The sequence below is a fragment of the Anopheles gambiae genome, chromosome 2, assembly GCF_943734735.2.
Source record: "Anopheles gambiae chromosome 2, idAnoGambNW_F1_1, whole genome shotgun sequence".
In the NCBI taxonomy this organism is placed as follows: domain Eukaryota; kingdom Metazoa; phylum Arthropoda; class Insecta; order Diptera; family Culicidae; genus Anopheles; species Anopheles gambiae.
In genome coordinates, this window is record NC_064601.1 from 243,942 (window position 1) to 265,259 (window position 21,318).

General features: G+C 41.1%; 1 protein-coding gene across 1 annotated transcript; it reads left to right on the plus strand.

The window, feature by feature from the left end:
- The first annotated feature begins 3,636 nt into the window (after positions 1 to 3,636).
- LOC1282060 (uncharacterized) lies at positions 3,637 to 20,936 on the plus strand. The gene is made up of 2 exons (XM_061644788.1): positions 3,637 to 4,495; positions 14,776 to 20,936. The coding sequence occupies exon 2, from the start codon at positions 14,984 to 14,986 to the stop codon at positions 18,920 to 18,922; it is 3,939 nt and encodes a 1,312-aa protein (XP_061500772.1). The 5' UTR covers positions 3,637 to 4,495; positions 14,776 to 14,983; the 3' UTR covers positions 18,923 to 20,936.
- Positions 20,937 to 21,318: the final 382 nt, after the last annotated feature.

Genomic DNA, 21,318 nt, shown 5'->3' on the forward strand with positions numbered 1-21,318 from the left:
AACTTTTGTTCGAAACCCAAAATAACATTGACTATCTCAATAAATTTGCCTATTCTATCCTTCCACAACACAGCTGCGCCAAATCGATGTATCCCTTCTCTGTATAAGGAGAACGAAACATTGCTTTGCATGCCGCTGTTTCGCCTGCAGATTCCAGTTGGTTGCTCTTCACGCTATGGCCAAGAAAGGGAATCTTTACCGATATCGAGTGCATCGTCTTTATCTTTTTACAATACACAAGAATTTGTCTAAGAAAAACAGAAATAACTTTGGGAAGGAGGGAGCAATGATTTTTGTATGCTCCTAATTAACCCCTTTCCTGTGTACAACCATCAGATCCTTTCAAAACATCCGTGCTGCTCTTTTTTACTTATTATTATTTTTTGCTTTATTGACTGGGTTATGTGGGGGAAGGGATATCCTCACGGCTCTACCTGTGCTGTTACAACACTCTTCATATAACTCGTTCGTTAGCGGTAAATTTCAGAGCGCGCATTCGAAACAGAAAAGCGAAGGAGGCCGTTGTTTTTCTTTCCTTCGTCCATAATTCTGCCACTCTTTTCGTTAGCATAATTTCTTCCCTAATTGTTAAAATAACAACAGGTCTTCTCCACATGCACATATTCTTCTCGCTAGCATTCGCCCGTGACGACAAAAGGTTGTGCTTTGATTACCCTTTTAACCGTTCATAGTTCATACAAAATGATCAGGTATTCTTCTAGTTCTTTAGAGTTTTAAACACGCCTCGAAAGTTCAATTTTTCGTTCCAATAGCATCGAAAAATAAAACATCTTTCAACAAACTGCTGAGATATCTAGCTAGGGTAGCTTGCTGCTTGCAGGGGATTTTCGAAAAAGTGTGGAGATTGTTATGTGTGAATTTTTTTCTTTTTTTTTTTTGATAACATAGTATGTCCTGTTATTCTTATTTCAACATGTTTTTTTGTGGTTTGTGGTGAATGAAATACATAATCAAGCAGGAGACGAAAAACTGTGTCACATGATATATCCGTTCCTGTCAGATGCTGCGTTTGTGTGCGGCTGTGACATAGCACAACTTTGCAAGTATTTGTGCTTGGGAGACAAAAGGACGTGTTTGCGTCACATAAAACCACATAAGAGCAGAAAAGTCTTTCGCTTCGTCCACCCATGGCAGGTTTGCGAGAGAAAAGGAATTCGAAGAGACAGCAGTTTAGATTCCAAAGAGAAAAAATCTGAGCATGAGCAGGATGTGACTGCGCTCAGAGAATGCTGTGACACTTCAGAGCATAAGTCGCAGCATCCCTAAATTTAAAAAAGTAGGCGTCACCGCAATGACAACGAAAACAATGCGACGCTTCGCAATATTGTCCCCGTATTTCCTTATTTATTTGTCCCCTTTTGTCCAATATTCTGCAAGGACACTATAGTTCAACATAACACTGTATACACAGTTATGTACGTATATAGGTTAGTAACTGCGTTCTCCAAGCAGAACCATTCTGCACTAAATAGCTTCTATACGTTCTCTACATGGCAGGAATATCAAAATGACAATTTCAATGGTAGGGATGGATGGTGAGCAGGCTGCCAAAGAATATAAAGAATAAATAAATATAAAGAATAAAGACTGTACTAACTAATCCCTGGATACTCTGAGCGATTCATTCGAGACCATCAATAATATCAATATGGTTCCTGGAAATTTTGTTTGCATGGAAATAATTTTAACTTTGAATTATCCATTTCATATCAGTTAAATATAATGTACATACATTTTCTCTTGTAAATACAGAAGCAACACAACATGCTACTACATGAAGAAATGTGTCACAAAAAAATCCATCAAGAATAATATTGTAATAACCTTGTAAATGGAGTGATATAAGCGCATTGAAAAAGTATATGACAGAACTGTCGCACGCCGCAAGGACGATATTATGAGAAATAAGCAAAACCCCTGATCCACAGCTTTCCCCGAAACAACGGTTGTGCTGTTGATTTGAACAGCACAGACTTCGCCTATATATACAGTCGTATGTCGTTCGAGTAGATTTGCTGGTGTTGGTGCACTGTGAGGTGCGCTATGCAATCGAAGGGATATCTTTCCCACACAGCTCCGTGATGCCGGCTTATGTTTTTGTTCTCAGAAATGCCATTCAGCTTCAAAGCGTTTGCAGGAAGGAGCGAGAAGAAACGATAAAAGCTGTCAAATGCGAGAGAAGGAACTATGTTGTATCCTGGCCACCTATCTAGGATAAGACGGTATAGCTTACTATATTTACACAACCAACACAACCACACAAGTAGATGAACCGATTTCCGCAGACTGCAGTCGGTGACATATCGTAAATGCGAACTCAAAACCTCTGCGGAAGGAAAGGAAAGCAGCTGAGAGATTTTAGTGACAATCTTCTCCTGCGCTCTCTCAACTTCATAGTATGCACGGAGCTACTGCTTTGACGCAAGCAACTCCTCGCTTATTTGCTCGGTGACAAAGTAAGGACTTTTTCTTATTTCCCATACTGACCACACACACACAACGCTTAGCTTGTATATATAATAATTACGAGACCCACCGCTTTGACGACACAATCCGGTGTGACACTCGCCCAGTAGGAAGAAGCCAAGCGTAACCGACCAATCAGAACGATTCGTTTAACGGTGTCCGGCGAACGTACGGCGGGAGATGTCGCTGTCGTTCGCGTGGTCGAGCATTTGATTCCGCCTACCTTTTGAAGCACGTGCTCTTTGCTTGCACTGACAAAAAGACATAACTTTTAGAACAAACTGAGTTTCGAACAAGAATGTGTACATAGAAGAGTAGGAGCAAGATGTACTCTTCTTGCAGTGAAGGCAGTTTGACAATCTTGAATTAACGTTAAAATTGAAAACAAGCAACTTTCAAACTGTGTTCATTGATTATTTTTAGCCTCAGTTTTCTGGATATATTTAGAATGAAATTAATCTATTCATCATCTATAACTGACTGAACTTCCTGGGCGACGTTTGTGGTAAGTGTGCTTCCTAAGATTTGCCACTTTAATCGATGGGAAATTAGATAGTTTTGTTAAATGTTCTTCTAATTATTCGCTGCACTACGCGGCAATCATCTTCGCATTGAATTTGGGACTCAAAAATTGTGTCGCTACTGAAGCAATGCGTGACCGCAGGAATAATAATTTACTTACACCGAACAAACATTCTCTACCTTGAATCTCAGAAAAAAAACGCATAGGCTAGATGCAACGTTCACAGAGCATCACCACTACAACTACATCATACGCAACGTTCTTTGAGAGAGGGGAGGTGATGCTACATAATCCACATAGCAAATGTAGCCTCTCTGGTTATTGCTCGGTTCTCTGCTTAGCACACGTTTTGTTACGCACTTGAAACTCAAGCTTCACCTGACTCGCCAAACCAATACATGCACAGTCAGCGATCGGCTCTGCTCGGTATTCTTCGGTAAAGCTTGTTACTGGGTGCAAGGGGATGGATGCTACATGTAGGGGGTGACTGTGAGTGAAATAGCAATATAATGAAGCTACTGCGTTTTCTTTCTTGTGCGTTAAAAATCATCATGTTGCGCTACACGAAAAACAAGTTTCTAGGTATGTTGCTTATGTTGAGCGCACCTTACACTTTCTAACAATACATTGCCATTTATTCGAAGTCCATCAAGCGAGTGAGACCGTCGGACTCTGCCTCTCTTGGCTGAGGTATTTACTTGAGTTAGTGTGTGTCCCTGTCCCTAATAAAGGGAATTTTGCAGGACGGTTTAATGAAGACTTGTGATAATGTAAAGAAAATAATCGCAATTTGGGGATAGTGAAGTGTGAATAGTTAAAGTGTGCAGCTGGTAGTTTGTTCAGTTTCTTCCGAGTAGACAACTATCTTTGTGCGATCGATTGCCCTCAGTAACATTGAAAATAAGTTTGAAAACTAATATTCAAATTCCGAATTCATTGCTTGTTACATACTTTCGGAGCACCTTTGATAAAGTGAAGTGAACCAAAGTTGAAATGAATGCGGAAGTAAACGGATGAGTTACTTCAAAGGCCTATCAAATAGTGTGACAAGCCTGCGATGAATATGATACCGTAAGTGGAATCGTGCATATTTTGTTCATGCAAAGAAAAAAAATTGCGTGCTAAATGGCTTTGGCGTGATCCATTCTAGAAGTGATTTAAGCGTTTCGATCCATCAACAATTCTCTTCAGTTTGAGAATTAAAGCATTCTTCTTTGTAACAACAAGGTGTCACTTTGATAAGTAAAGGGAGAACGGGAAATACTAAAATGTGTATGTGTTGAAGGATGTGATAGTAGCAGTGTGTCGTCAATTTACGTACAACTATATACAAGCAGTGATCATTATACCGCAGGGAAAACCAACTAGAACATGACACAATAAAAAAACTGCGCGGTCTCCGAGATTACCTGCCACAAATAATGGCTAACTACATTACAGTGGAAATAAAACTGTGAGTGTGACCGGACTTGTTTAAAAATTTAGGTAAGTTTGTAAATTAGTGTTTTCTCAAGTGTCCTTAAATATTTGTTCAAGTAGTGTGCCTTGTGAGTGATTGCAATGTGATAGTCTAGTGTACAGGTCATGTAAGTTAGGGAGAATAACATTGAGGAAGACCACATTATACGATTGTGTGTTCACTGCAAGTGTCAAGTTTTTGATTGACGTATCGCAAAGCAAATGCATTTTTTGCGGCTTCTTGGCGCATCCTATGAGTGTAGATCAAGTCGGCGGCTGAGCTACTGATAATGTGTCATCGAGTTCGTCCGGATCAACATCGAGGGCATCGTAGGAGGGAACTCAGATCGGACTACAAAGTGACTGAAGAAAACAGAACACGTCGTCCGGTGTCACAAGGTCCCAAACGTTCGAATTCTAGAAGATACTGGAAACTAAATGCTTATTGCTATGGCGCCAGCTTCGGCTGGCAGACCCATTGTATGTTAACAGTTGGAGGATGTGTTGTAGCGTGTCACTTTCTTTTGTTTGGGCTCGACAAATATTAAAAAAAAAGTCGAATAGATCATCCAATAGTTGTGATTGAAATGGCAACATAAGAAGATTATTCTTGCAATCTGTGCAATTAACATGCACAGCAACTGGAGTCAATTCCATTTGACGATAAGCGCCGGACGCAGTCACTAAAACGCCGACTAAAGCCTTATCGAAGAGGCTAGGCCGCGTGCTATTTGTATAAAAAACAACAACATTGACTGCGACACTGACATGCTGTCAAACGGCAATACCGCCATCGCCGCCGGGGTAAGAGGCAGTGACCGCGTCTTCATCATCATCATCATCATCATCGCCGTCTTCTTTGTCGTGATCATTTATAAACCTGCAAACGAGTCTTATCGCTTGAAGAGTGTCAAAAGTGATCAACCGTACAAGCGCTGGTAGTCAACGCCAATACCACTTTCTGGTGTCACTGCACAACAAGTTGTCACAATGAGATTCGGCGTGCTGCACAAGAGATGGAAATAAAAAAATAATCTACCAGTTTTCACACTAACATTTTTGAGCCATTAACGCACAGTGCTATTGATTTACGTCACACATCGTTGCCAGGAATAGAAAGAATGACCTTGTCACATAGACCTTATAAAATACTTCAAAAAGGCATGTTATCGCAAAACTTGAAAAGAAATATGCTACTGTTTTGTTTAACTACTATCAATCTTTATCAATAACATTGCATATCATACATAGTCACCTACAAAAACTTATCTGTTACATTAGTTGATAAATATGTTTGAAAGCCTTCTTGTGTTGTTTGTTCACATTTTAGTACACTCAAATCGTTTTATAGCTTTGAATAAATGTACATTGAAAGGAAATAAATTAAATATAGACAGACTTGTGACAGAAATAACTCTTCTCTCAGAGAGATAAAGGAAATAGAATTTCCGTAAAGATACCAGCTAACGCGAACCAATGTTTTCCAGATGACGCAAGGTTATTTTCTTTTGTCACCAAAATGTGGTTTCTGGTGAATCTGCGTTGTTTACTCGTTTGCGTTTTCATCCAAGTTCATTTTTCCACTTTTCTATACGGTAGATTTTGTAGGAACATAGCGACAAAAAGAGCTTCTAGATCAGGTCACCGTCAGCCGCTAGGTATGCTGTCAACCCACAGCGGGATGCTTGCCCGGCAACGCGGACCAAACTGATCCATCTGAATCTTGGTTTGATTTGTTATTGTTATTACACATTGATTTGTTATGGTTAGCGTCAAACGGAACGAATCGGCTATGGTTCAATCAGATTTAGAATTGACGAAGCACGTTGAAACAGACGAACAGACCAAAGCAGAGCAGAGGAAGGAAATAGAAACTGACGGAACATAGACTCTTGGAGAACGAGTGGTGAGGTGGAATAAGTGAAAATGTCACTCGTTTAAATCGTGAACTGTCATCCCGCATTTAAACGATCGTCACCTCACACTATATTCATTTATACTGTATATTGATACACAACTCATGTACGTAAGATATGGGTACGAGAATTCGACGAACAGACCAAGAGCTTAAAGGGTGATAATCGGATTACTTATCGGAGTATTAGTTTCAAATCATGTTTGAACAGATACACTCGTGAGTTTATAAAAACTCTCAATATATTTAAAGCAAAAATACTAGAACATGTTGGGTTACTTACTTACAGTATTAGTAACTTACAGAAAAAAAGACTCACAAGACAGTCAAGTAACAGTGTCTTAAACGCCATAACTTAGTCAGTAAAAAATATATTATATCAAAATTGCTACGAGCACCTTAAAGCAAATGTGAAAGAAATGCGATCATTACATTATGCCTCTTGACAATTGCTCTCAACGACCTTGAAGAAAGCTAGCCTTTTAACAACGCTAACGTCGAACGGAGAGTGGATACGAACGCTGAATATGCTAGCAGTCCACGGGGACACGTTAAAGATGGATACAGAAGTAATTAAGCTGCTCAGACGACGCACTAATGTATGACCGCATTCGTGTACATTTTGTAACATTTTGTTATTTGTAGTAAGAAGAGCCTCAGTACTAACGCGCCGGTTTTACTGACGGCTATTACGAAAAAATAGTAGGTTAGTGGATACACTTTAAATGTAAAAAAAGAAATATTTTCGGCCAATATCTGTTCAACTATTGAAAAAGTTCAGTGTGAAAATGTCACCGTTTTATGTCAGATTTTATAACAGCATGCCTCAATATGCTGCAATGCCAATGGCGAGAACGATGACGATCCAAAGGGTTATTAATATTTTATTGAACAGCGGCTGTCCGGTGTTCGTTAGGATGATGGGGCACGTTTGTACGATGACGCGACGCGATTTTTCTTCTTCGTGTTTCGATCCAAATTTTTTCATTCCGGAATCCTCGTATCCAACGTGCGAAGACAATCTTGACGGGTTCTAATTGTAAAGGCTTTCAGCGGACCGATACGATGCGAGATGCGACGAGCTCTCCTCGCTTTTTTATGGATCAACGCCCAAAATCACATCCGTCGCAAGCGACAGGACACCGATCGCCGTGAGTCTGTCGATCATCCTCTTTTCCTCCATCTCAAATCACTACCACCCTTACACCCAACACACTCTTTCAATTGCACATTCCCTGCATCTTGTTGGTGCTGCCTTATTTTAAGCCATTTACGACACTTTCGGGCTTTTTGGTGGCCGCTGACCGCAAAATGAACGATTCATCATCATCATTGCCATCCGTCTGTTCGTAGAGAGTTATCTTTCTGTCTTTGGAGTTGTCTTGAACATGATTGTGTTCTTGTGCTATGTCAACCGTAGCGTTGATGCGGTTGACTCCTAACAGCGGGAAGGTTGAAATAAAACTTATTATTGGTCACCAATCGTAAACCTGGTGCCTGGTCTCCTTCTTTTCCGCCGACTGTTCACCTTTGCCTCGTTTTGTGAGAGGGATCATTCTTCTGCTGGCCAGACGCGCCTGATACAAGTGGCAGGAATTTTTAATTTACAGTTGACCAGCCGTCCGTCGGGAGCCGGGAGTTTTATGTTTTTATTGCTCGGTCACCATGCTTCATTTGCTTCTCTTCGGGACTTGAAGCGCAACGGCCACTGTTTTAGCCCCTTTTAGCCCCAAACCAGGACATTGTAGCAACCTACCTAGTTTTACTTTTTCTCGCAATCTTCTGAACATTCATAAGAGTTTGATTTAAAAATCGACCCCTATTTAGAACTCTTCGGGGGATTGCCGCGGCACAGAACCGCACAATGATTATCGCTTTATGGGCCACAACCACATAGGCTTTGGTCGTCTGCTGTCCTCGGAATATAATCTTCATGCAGTACCATACACGCTGAGGTATGTCTTGCGGAAAAGAACCGTAAAAATCTGTCGCCTTCCGTCTTGAAAGAGAGACGCAAGAGATCCAGTAATTTACAACTTCACAAGACCAATGCATGGTCGCGGCAATGATCAACCGATCCTTCCTATATTGGCGTTGCAAATTTTTTCCCGGAACACATCACGAAAGATTGAAGTTTTTCGAATCGCCCTATCCGAAGGGTATTTACAATCTCTCAAATGAGAAAGATTGGGGAGATGAAAAATCGTAAATTTTAATTTGTCATTCCAAAGAATGAAGTTCTACTCTGAGGTGGAAAAGAATGTGATGAAGAAGAAAAGTGAAATAACAATATAATGCGGCATACCGCCTACCAAGACGCCTTCACGATCGGATGGAGAGATTAATCACGGATTCGTATGGTTCTGCTCCTAACGTAGTCATCTTCTCGTGAAGACAAAACAAGCGCTTGATTAGTTGTCCAAGCATGACGATTAGATAATTTATCAAATAATTAAGACAAAAGAGTGTCCGATCTTCCGATCATTCCAGCCAAGCAATGGAATGATGCCAGCAGTTACTCATTCAACTCGGGTTTATGAATTTGAAAAAAAACGAATGAAAATAATAACACTAGGATTTAGAAATGTACAAACCAAATACAAATGGTTTCCAAAGATCAAACCCTCTAATGCTAAACCACATTAAGCTGACCCCACTTTGGTTTTGATTAAAAGATCCATCGTCTATTTTGACAGTTTGATATTCTCTTTGCTTGGCGCGTATCTCCACGAAGTTTCGACGCCGACGGTTGGTCGGTTGGTTGTCTTAAATTAAATTCAAGGTTACAAGGAGTCTGTCGGACATTGAAGAACACACCGTTCAGATTCATCTTTTATCCAGCGGACACATGCCAAATGATGGCGTATGTCGAAGTACGAATGTCAAAAACTTAGTGATCAGAACATTAATCATCAGCGTTCGTCATGGCGATCGTAGTTCGCTTTCGTGACAAAGAACGCCAATAAGCACTGGGTGTGACAAGGTAGTGGGGGTACAGGTGCCAGTGTCGACCGTGTATAGAAAAGAAAGTAAACACTCAATGTACGCAGGTTATCAATGAGTAAGTCTTTCATAAACCCCAGTTTGTCACACGTTTTGTGAAAAAAATTGAAATCAGTTCCAAAACTATATATTTCATGAAATAAAATCGTACATAATCTGAAAATATCGCACGAAGTAATCATTGCTTTTTTTACGAAAATAAGAATCTGCTACAAAATACATAATTTAAAACAGTATTTTAGTTAATTAAGTTTGGTAAAAAGGGACTACCCATCTTCATCGAGTTGTCGTGTGAGTTAATTACCATCAACATGACCGCAGACCAGTTGTACAAGGAATCTGTTTTATTTTGAATGCCGATTTAGAATTGAGTTGAAGAGTAAATCACCATACCTGGACGGAAAGCGCTTTTGAACTACGCTTTTTTATTATTTGGCAGTTTGTTTTTCATTACCACAAAGCGGACTTACAGAATAACTGTCGTCTTCGTTGAAGGTAAATTGGTGCAACTTTATAACATTTGGAACCTCATGCATGTACCGCTTCAGAATAAATTCGCTCTCCAAAACACTGTGGCTTGGCCCCAGCGCTGTGATTCGACAGCCAATCCTTTTTGGATATGAAACGTATGGAATCCCTGAACATCTAACCATCCGTCGACTTTACACCGATCGTACTATGATGCTGTCGCGACATTACCGCATCGCGATCTACCTTTTTGTATGGTGCTAAAAAAACAGCCGTCAGTACTTCGCCTCAACTTCCTTTACCCCCTGAGCAGATTTCACTAATGACAAATGATTGATTTGTCCCTCATTTTCGTCAAAAGGCCGGCTGCTTTTTTTGAGACACGGGTAAATTAATTGATGCGTGCATACCATACGCGCCGAATGTGCGCTGTCATCAGATCCGTCTGATCCCATCGTTTTGCTTTACACATTTTATTTAGAAGACACATTAAACTACAATCTTCTACCTAGGCATCTTTGAGATGATCGGATTGCTGAACGGTTTGTTCTTAGGAAAATGACATTCTGTCACATTTAAGAGTTTTTTTTCTCATATTGCGCAAGTGTCATGAATGTTCGGTAAAGTTTTAGATGCTTGTATTACTGTTTACAATGTTAACCGTTGCCAAGGCGAACAGGGTACAATGCATAAAACAAAACGAAATAATGAACAAAAACGACAAGCTCTTACGCTTCCATTACAACCGGAAGGAAACATCATTTTCCCCTCTTTCGATAAATCGATGTAATTGTGCTTAATTTTGTAGGGGTCGTTAATCGAGCTGAAGGTTGTTTTCGAGAATTGCTTGGAGATAAATCGATAACCCGATCTTGGAGAAGGTCTGTTAAGCTTGATATTTTGTAGAGGTTGGTCTTAAGCGGGAAAATGTGGATGAAATTATCAAAAACTAAACTTCCTCTACTGCGCTGGAAGACATTTGTTGCCTAGCAGGAGTCCGTGTTGTGCCGCTGCCCTGATTTATGACAAGGGATGACACTTAATTAGGGGGTACAGATAACGTCATCCTTAGCCTTAGACTAAAGCAAAAAGGTTCCGTCGCCAGAATCGCTCGATTCATGGTTTTTATTTGAAAATTAGTGTTTCTTTTTTGACAAAAAACAGCTGCGATAAATATGCTGTGCGATCGCTATGTCGATGGAATGGACACAAAACACCTCAACAAATAGACTATATATCCCCAAATGCTAATATAGACTGAATAAAAGTAGAAAAACACAAACAAAACATTTAAAGTGCTTTTACCATTTATCCACCGTTCTGTTGAAAATACAGCTAAGCAAAAACAACAATTGAAAGTGACGTTCAAAGTCCTGATATCTTGCTTTCATTTCGAAGGGTAGAAACAAGACGACCCAATTTACCATTGTTTTTGTCAAATAAAACGAAAAACTAGCGCCTTCAAGTATGAAAAAAACATAAAGCATTGCTTTGCTTATGTCTACGAATGGTCTGACTAATTTCCAATTATTAAAATAGGGGTTGAATTTCAACCAAACTTTTCGGTACATTAATTTCACACAAATAGCACAAACATGTTGTTTGGCGAAGCATATTGTGTAAAAAACCTGAAGCTGTCGCACAATGCCGTTGGTGTTTAACACTTGCCAAAGTATGTCGTACAGAAAATGGCTGTCATTTGGTTATGAAAAGAAATTTTATTAACATTTCTTCGTGTTTGATTCAACATGTTAAGTGTAGGCCTAAAAAGTGTCATACATGTTGCGTTGATTTTTCTCTCCACTCCTGACGAGACACGACCATAAGAATCGATATAAGTTTCAGCAACAATCCAATGAAATTGACAGTTCAGAAATACACCAACTGATTTGATTTGTATAGGTCACTGCCATGAATACATTTAATGTATTTCCTTATACTCGTACTTCTATCGCTCTCATGTTAATTAGCTATAGATTTCAACTCAATCCTGGATAAAAACCATAGGTGTGAGAATACGAGAGCGGCAAAAGATTTTCCGCATTTTATTAATTTACAAGCGTGCGAAAATGAACGTCACTGTTTTACGTTGATGATCGATCATATCGCGACGTAATGATCTTGTACACTTGGTCAATGTTAAACATGTAGCGGTATTTGTGAGACCACTGGTGACCTGTAATATCTACACAACTACATCCAACAAACAGGTTTGAATCGGCCTGTGCTTATGGAGTATTAGTTATTCATATCAATTTATGGAACGGACAGCCTCGATGAAATCGAACGATCACATCAACAAAAAGCAATGAGACAAGGGATCTTAGGACGATCCCATGCACTTCCAGTATGGCTCAATGTGTGATGTATCCCTACGGTAATCGTGCTATTAGCGCTTACGCACGCTAGGGTCCTTAGCTAGTAGGCTAATAATTTTTTGGTTAACGTGCTCAATCCTCGCTACAATAACTGCCTTATACAATGTTGTTAGGAAGACTGCGACTGCGATCAACAGTAGACGAAGTGGTCAAGCCGCATCATTTTTATTTATAACTGCCCCGACGCAGTGAACGTCCACAGTACAGCCCGTTTAATCCAATGTTTTATTCAATTTTGCCAGCAGTGGTGTGGTGGGCTGTGAAGAGCATTTATTGAGGCTGTCACACACCCGGTTGGATCATGCTGGATGACGTATTCACTCTTCCGGCCAATGATCTTTGAAAGAAACAGCAGATCGATTGACGAAAGAAAATGATTTACTCGTTAAATGACATTCCTCGCCGTTTCTTTGCCTGAGTCTGTCAAATATCGTGGCATATATCCAGCACAGCGCTCGAGAAGACTTGCTATAGCGGCTGTAGAAGTGAAGGTTAATCTTAAAATAATTGAAAGGCACACATACAGCGACTAAGATGATGCCGTCCACTGTTGCGGACGACCACCCGTCGATGCATGCAGACAAACGCGCATGCGTTGATGTATAGTTACAAAAACTGCATAGCATTACGTTGCAACTGCCTCCGCTTCGTGCCCTTGTCTGTACTATCTACGTTGTGAGTTTCCATTAAACAGGAACTGTCACTGTCGTTGTCTTTTCCAGTGCTGGCAGCATCAATACGTCAATACTAATGATGGTGGTACTCAGTTTGTGCATGTCGTAGCTGTAATCGACAAGCGACATTTCTCCTGTTGCCATTAATCTACTCAACTCTACAACCACTACGAACCAACACATGATCTATACTGAACGTACTTGCTTCGATGATCTCTATAGACTGCGTCGTACCGGGTATATCATCATTACCCATTATCTGAAATAAAAATTCTCGTTTCAACCAAACCTGTTCGACCAAACCTCGCACTTCTAGTTCGTTACTGGTAACCGATGATCATCAGGAAATTAAAAAATTTTTGAAACTATGAAATTAGTAAATTTATACTCTTTTCTTTACAAATGAACTAAAGCTTTACCTGTCTAGTTCTTTAATGAGCTAGAGTATATCTCCTTCACTTGATAGTTAGCAGCAAGCAGATTTAGAAATTATACTCCTATTCACCACATGCTAAACGATAAATGTATAGGATTGTTTAACAATTAGACACATTTTTTAAATGTTTGTCACATTTGTTAACAATAAACTTTCGTAATTTTTCATTTGCTTAGTATCAGAATAATGTTGTGAAATAAACTTTTAAAATGGCGACATGACTGTGCAGATTTTTTCATTAATTATATATTAAAAAAAAACACACATTATAGGCTATATAAAGCGGGCCAACAGTTTTACCAATTTTTACTAAAGTCTACAATAATAGAACAAGCAAATAACTATGCCTAACTTATATACAATAGACAAATAAAAGGAGAGTTAGTTTATGTTTGTGCTCTACATGCCCATGCTATAATCAGCTAGAGTATACTTTATACAAAAGTGATTTTTCGCGCATAACTTTGCGTTGATGCTCAGTTAAGCACATTTTGATCTCGTTTCACCGTTTTATCTTTCATCTGAATGAAACTTTGGCGACACTGAAACGGATAAAGGCAATAAAAGCAATCGAAACCATTTAATATCTCCAGTGACAGCTAAATCACATTAGCAGCTACCCTTCAAATAGGAAGCTCTCTAACTCCATTCACGCTGCATCTGGTTTAGTGGAAGAAAACATAAGATTTCTTATCTGCATTGTGAATGCAATACGAGCACTTACGTTATAAAATCTATAAAACCCTATGCTATACTTTCCGACTGGCCGCTTCTTGTCTCTTGACATGTGCGCTTTTGGATGTTCCAGCGTCGTCATCCTTACCATAACATGCTTGAGGTCTTGAACGCAAAAGGTAGAAAAAACGGCTGTCAAGTAAAAGGGGTATAGTGTTTTTCGTTTATGGTCCATCTTCCTACCGCCCTGTCGTTTTAAAGGTATGTCCCCTTTTATTCCCCTGACCCAACAACAGTATTGATGCGCGCCTGTTTCTTTTTGAAAGGCAAAATTTCTGAACGGATGAAACAATAAACAAACCATCAACCTCCTGCAACTGACATTTGACAAGCCTCGGGTCCAATGTTTAGAAGCGTTGTAAATCCCTCCGCCGCACCCAAGAGAACTGGGAAGGGGAATCGGAATGGGTGAAGGGGATTGAGAAAATCAAACATTTGATTAGTGAAAACAATTAATCTGACCCCATACCAAAGAATGAGAAGGGTGCGTCTCGCACACACAAACAGTCGTTAGACGAGAAAGCTGCAACTCATCCTACCCAGGATCGATTATTTAGGTTCTAGAAGCGATTACCGAGAGATGGATATGGTTTTGAGCGTAAACTATGTAGGAGAGGAGATAGATATGGGTTTTAGAAGAAACTGGTTTGTGGTATGATGTACCTAACAATCTTTGTTCTTCTCATTTTCCATTGCAGATTGTTATTACTCAGCATAAAATAATCGTGATATACTCTCCACACGATGAAAACGGCACCATCACACGCTGCAACACATTTAATGAGTACGCGCTACGGCGTGCAATCGTAACGTACCGTCGAGGTTGGCCATTCGCTGTGAAACGCAGGCAGATTTACGCACAGGAATACGTACGGGCTGCGGACCACTACACATCAAGCTACCCAAATGGTTATGTCGCCCAGCAGACGACTGTCTTCACCAGGTATTGCTGCCCATCCGATAAATATGCATTTGAGCTCTCTGCAACTGAACTCACAGCTGCAACTCAATGCTCAAATGCACCAGAAGTTTACGGTCGGACTTACTCCAAACCACATGAGCGGATTTTTCAAGAGCCCATCGACTTCTCCGAGCAGTATTAATGCGAATATGAGCAACAGTGGCGCCAGCGCCTTGACAAGCTCCAGTCACACATCGTCCAAGCCGGCAACCAACGGTAACAGTGATCGTAATTCTCGGGACAACTCCACTCCCACTAGTGCCAGCACTAGCAACAGCGGGAACAGCAACAACAGCATGCCTTCCGTTACGGAACTATCTGCACATCCACTCAATCGGCTCCAATCGATGCAGCCCTTTGATTTCCGCAAACTTTCGGCTGCTGCTGCCAGTCTGAGTGGATTCACGGCGGCAGGTCTGCCACCACCGAGGCTAAGCCCCGAAGCAGCTGTTGCTCAGCATCATTTTAATCAGCAACAAGCAGCAGCCGCAGCCGCATACGCTGCCAACACGGTCAAACGACGTAACTCACAGACCTCCTTGGATGCGCAGGCGGCAGTATCTCGTGAGCATGCTGCAGCTGCGGCCAACTTTATGAATCTGTCCATGAGTGGCCATGGTTTACCCTTTCCCTTACCACCTCCACCACCATCATCGTCAGTCGCCATGTCGTTGGCAAACTCGCTCAACCACTCAGCTGCCGCAATGGCCGCAGCGGTCTCGGGCAACCCTTTGGCAGCTAGCTTCGTCGCTCAGTCATTTCCAAACCTGCTGGCTGCTTCAGCCGCCCGCGAGTCAACTCGTAGTAAATCACCTCACTCACACCACAAGCTGCCGCATAAAGCAAGCTCCCATGAGCAACACAAAAACTCTTTGGACAACAGCACTTCGAATGAATCTGGAATCGTACGAGATCATCGGGCCGGAGACGGAGAAAGAGAGTCGTCAGCAGCACACCATCATCAGGAACAGCGTGATCGTGAACGAGAAAATGTTCTAAATCTGAGCCGTGACTTGGCAGCTGCAGCAGCGGCTGCAAATCGTCGCCTCCAGCAACCACCTTTGCAACCTGGTGCGGCAATGTCTCGCATGCACCACCTACCACCATCGTCAGGAGGTCAGCTTAAGAAGCCTCCTTCGTCTCCAAGCAGCAAGCGGCAATGGGGTGCAATCCCGCCCAACCTTGGTACACAGTACGTCAACCCAGCGACAGGAAAGAAACGCGTTCAATGCAATGTTTGCTTCAAGACCTTTTGTGATAAGGGTGCCCTTAAGATCCATTTCTCGGCTGTACACCTGCGAGAGATGCACAAATGCACTGTTGAAGGGTGCAGTATGATGTTCAGTTCGCGTCGTTCCCGGAACCGGCATAGTGCCAATCCTAACCCAAAGCTACATTCTCCGCACCTTCGTCGCAAAATATCACCACATGACGGTCGCAGTGCACAGCCTCATCCTATTCTCCTTTCCACAGCGGGTATGCCACTTCCGAATGGACTTAGCCCGTTACACCCGTTCGGTCCCGCGTTCCCTCTTATTCCACCCGGGGAACACCTACGAGGGCATCCATCGCTCTCGGCATTAGAGTTCAAGGCAAATATGGAGGCCAGCATGCATAGACGGCTCGCTGCTGAACATCATCATGCGCAAGTGGCAGCCGAAAAGCATAATCGTGAAAGTGCACGCGTTTCCCTGAGCCCCGAAAACTATCGGTACCGCAGCAGTCCCCATAGTGATACACCTGATCGATACATGGGCTCTTCTTCGGGGGCGTCGTCAGGAGCACCACATCTAAACAGTTCAGGAAGTCGACTGGACGACGAAGACGGCGATGAAGACGAAGACGATGATGATGATCGCAACGGAATCGTCATTGATGGCAACGATGTAGATGACGATGTCGAAGGGCACCAATTCGACATGTCACTAAGCTCAGAGTCAGAAGACGTGAAGTCATTTGGCCAACATGAAGACGATGAGGATGGATTTTCGGAACGAGGTGAGGAGGAGCCACAAGACTTCAGCCTGTCGAAACGCCACAACAGACCCTCTACGGATGCTGATGACATTGCTAGCAATAACGGCGATAGCAACGGTGAAGTAACTCGTGATGATGTTAATGCATTCCTCTCAAGCAATAAACGCAAACGCAAGAGTCTTAATCCCACCAAATGTGCCGTGGTTCCTTTGTCTCGGTTGTCAAACAACGAAGACAATGAGGAGAAAGAGCCAGCAGCGCGAACCGAAGAAGAAGCATGTGAAACATCGATTCCGCTGGTGAAAAAAATTAAGATAGAATCAATCGACGATGATCAACCTGTAGCTTTATTGAGGTCGGAACAAACAGTATCGCCAGGTCCAAAATCGCCAACCGAGCAGGATTCAGCACTGGTTTCTCCTTCTCTGCAAAATGGAGATTGCGATAAAGAAGGTAAGGAGAGCAATGCTAACGAAATTGAAAAAGATGATTCATTAGTCTCCGATCGAAGGCCCTCAGGGGATGAAGAAAAAAAGGTAGTGCCCAATGAAACGGTTCGTGTTAAAGCGGAACCTACGGAGGAAGGACTTCAAGAACAATCCGCATCAGAAGCCACCGATTTGTCGTTAGATCTTTCCAAAAAACAATCTCGTTCCAGTCCTGATGTTAACGCGAATGAAAAATTCCAGAGCAAGTACTCGATTGATGTTCGACCATCGTCCGAGTTGCTAGAAAATCCGCTTTCATTAATACGCCCAAAGCAAGAAGTTTCCGAAAACGATCGCCAACGCCCGGGCTCGGCAGACAGTAAGAAAAGTGTAGGTGACAACTTTGATTCGGCTAACACACTACGGCGGCTAGAAAATCTTTCACATGGTCCATTGAATGATATTATGATTCAACGAGCTGCAGGGCTTCTTGGCGGACCACAGTTCCCCCCACTAAGCTACTTGATGAATGCAGCGCCTCCGAGCCCGGCTAGGTCACGCAGTCCTTCTCCACCGACTTGCCAGGATCACGAGCTAGAAGATTCAGACGACAACGTGGATTATTGCGAGGAAGGAAACTGTTTCAGTGATCCCGACGTTCCATTAGACAAGGACAACCCAAAGAAATGCTCAGCCTGCGGCAAACTTTTCCAAAACCATTTCGCTGTGAAGACTCACTACCAAAATGTACACCTAAAATTGCTTCATAAGTGCAATATTGATGGATGTAACGCGGCTTTTCCTTCAAAGCGTAGCCGTGACCGCCACGCTTCAAATTTAAACCTTCATCGAAAACTTCTTTCAACCACAGCTGATAGCAATGAAACAGTTTTACCAATGGAAAAGCATCAACAGCAACAGTATACTGGAGCAGCAACTTTCCCCGGATCAGCTCTACCAGCTGAATTTTTGGCCCGTCTGTATGCCGATTCGCAAAAATTCCCTATGAACTTGGAAGCAGCGTTCAAGAATCATGCACTCGCTTCGGGCGGTTCCGCTTACTCTGATCATTTTCTAAATGGATCAAGTACCCAGCGCAGTTTCCAATCGGGTGCCACCAATCCCTTCCTGTTCCCTCCTCTTGGGGGCCTTGCCGGTTTCCCTGCGTTGTCTCAATTTTCTCACCTTCTACCGCACCCGTTAAATGGCATCGCTACACAATTATCGGGTGATGGGACTGCTGCAGCTGCAAGTGGATGTGGTAGTGGCGGTGGTGGTCGAGTATCAGCGTCTAGATCCGAATCTCCTATATCCGCTTGTTCGCCACCAGTTACCACCAACATTCCATCACCTCTATCACAGCACGACAGGACGACACCGAATTCTGGCAATGGAGGATCATTTCACAGCTCAGCTTCAGAAACACGATCAACTATCCCAGCCAATAACAATCGATGCACGCCGGACTCGTTTTCGTGATCAATAGATGGAGTGAAACACTGTTGCCTTCTAAACACCGAACCATAGGTCTGTTGTCACAATGATCTCGTTTTATTTTAATTACTTCTACATATTCGGCCTATTCACTACGTTAATAGAATGAGTGGCGAGTATACTTATAGCCTTTAATAGATTGAATAGAGCTTTGCTACTTTCTTTGAAGGGTTAGGAGATAAACTTATCTACTATTGAATTCACTCCATAACATACAGAGTAACAGAAGCTACCATGCTTAAAGTAATGACATGATTAAACGGCCGTTAATTAAGTGCGGTGCCCACAAAACGACTGTGTAATCTTAATCTCAAATAAATGAATTTATCAAACAATTCATCTCCGAGCTCCCTTATGGGTAAGGAGCATAATAGCCGGGGGAATGTACCAAAACATTGCGTATCTCGTATCGTAATTTATTATTAAAACCTTTCATTGATAATCCCGAGGTTATATATGAGATAAACTCAATTAAAAAACGATAACGTAATCACAAACCTTCATTTACATTGTAAGAAATGACGTAAGGCTTGCTTTAGCTTGGGTTAATGTGGATATGGGTAGCTACAATTAGAAAAAGAGGAAAATAATTTCTTTTCTTCTTAATCGTTGCGTTAGGGAGATCGTCACTTTACTTAAGTGCCCAGTGATATGAATATATATGTACATTCAATAATAGAATGCAATGAAGATGTAAGGCACTCGTGAATCATAACATATTTGTAGTAAAATCGATTTCGAAAACAGTTTGATTGAATAGACAAACTATTTTCATAAATTGATATTTGATTCGATTTCGAATTTTAGCTGAAATTAAAAACCAAGCTCATGTTGATCTACAAAGTGCAGGAATAAGGAGGAATATAAATAAGCTTTGATTTAAATTGGATCAGAAAAATTTAAAAAATCATTTGATTTTAATGTTCGCTAGGTTATTTTGATTACAATTTATTTTTTTACGTTAACTTTGCATGGTTCCTAATTGTAGAAAACATTCAAGTAAGCATGCAAAAAAAGTGTACATTTTAGTGAACTGTGAGTCTCATTACAACGATCTAGCAATATAAGCATACAAAAATGAAAAAATTGGAATTATGTACCTCTGACTCTGTCTCCAAACTACTCTAGTTTTTAACATTGAATTGACAAGCAACAAAGATAAAAGGAGCGTTGTCCTTGTCGACAAGTAAGCACATGTCTGTCAGCAACACCAAAATCTTCCATGATTTAAGTTTAGTCTTAGAAGAACGTGAGAATACTACTCTTGTAGGAAGAATAAGGCAACGTCGCACAAATATCAAAACTAATCTTGAGAGCTTTTTACTTTACTTAGGTATTCACAACGCACTCCATCTTGCTGGAGGTTACAGATTAAGCGTTCTGCAGGTAGTGATTTCAATCACAGGCGTTAGAAGTCGTTGCGTTAGCAGCAAACATCCTATTCATGAATGTGCAATATTTTAAGCCTCTATCTAAGACTGCGCTCAAACTTAGTCGTTGCGGAAGTAAGCTAGATGTGTGAACGGTAACTAAAATGAAACTGTTTAATTAGTTTCATTTTTTCACTAATAACACAGAGAGTCATACGAACACTGTGTTCCATGGGTTAAGAAGCGTGTGCTCTCCTGTATAACAAATATAAAATGTATCGTAACATAACGATCGCTGATTGGATTGATAGGATTGAAAACAAACAAGCGGAGAGCATTTTCAAACACACAGTAAAAAATATTTGAAAATTTTATTTCCTAGATAATATCAACGATGCTCTATTGGAACTGATAAAGTCTACTTGTATAAATATACACATAAGAAAAGAAAAATAAATTCTGATGTAACTTAGATAATTATTAGTTCCTCTAAAGGGGAAAGATCAGTTTAATGTACTACCTACAAAAAGCAAAAATCAAGCAAATATTGAATCTTCCCACCTTCCCATTCAGCGAGGGGAGTAGACAAACATGGAAAAATAAAATATCTTACATGAATCTTGATACAATTCGTTAATTTCTTTTTTATATGTTTCTAGGGGTAAACTGAAAGTGAGAAACACCAATTCATAAAATTGTATGGGTTTGTATTTAGAGTAATTAAGTCAAATGATTTACCAATAAATCTAATTTATTTTTCAAAACTATGTTACACAACAAAAGCATTTTTTCAACATTTTCACAACATGCTGTGTGCTATAATCGTTTCAATGCTATTTTCCATGTGATCACCTTTCATCTCAATTATGTATCCAGTAAGTGGGAAATGCAACCGGTGCATTATTTGTGAAGCGTATCCTATTTTGGATAGTCGAAGAGTTTCATTTAGAGACAAGGATGATGTGGTGGTCCCGTTCTATTCGCGACACCATAGGCTACAGAATAAATAAA

Bases quoted from the DNA above. Each gene is read 5' to 3' on its own strand.
- LOC1282060 (XM_061644788.1), top strand. From the start codon at position 14,984: ATGGTTATGTCGCCCAGCAGACGACTGTCTTCACCAGGTATTGCTGCC.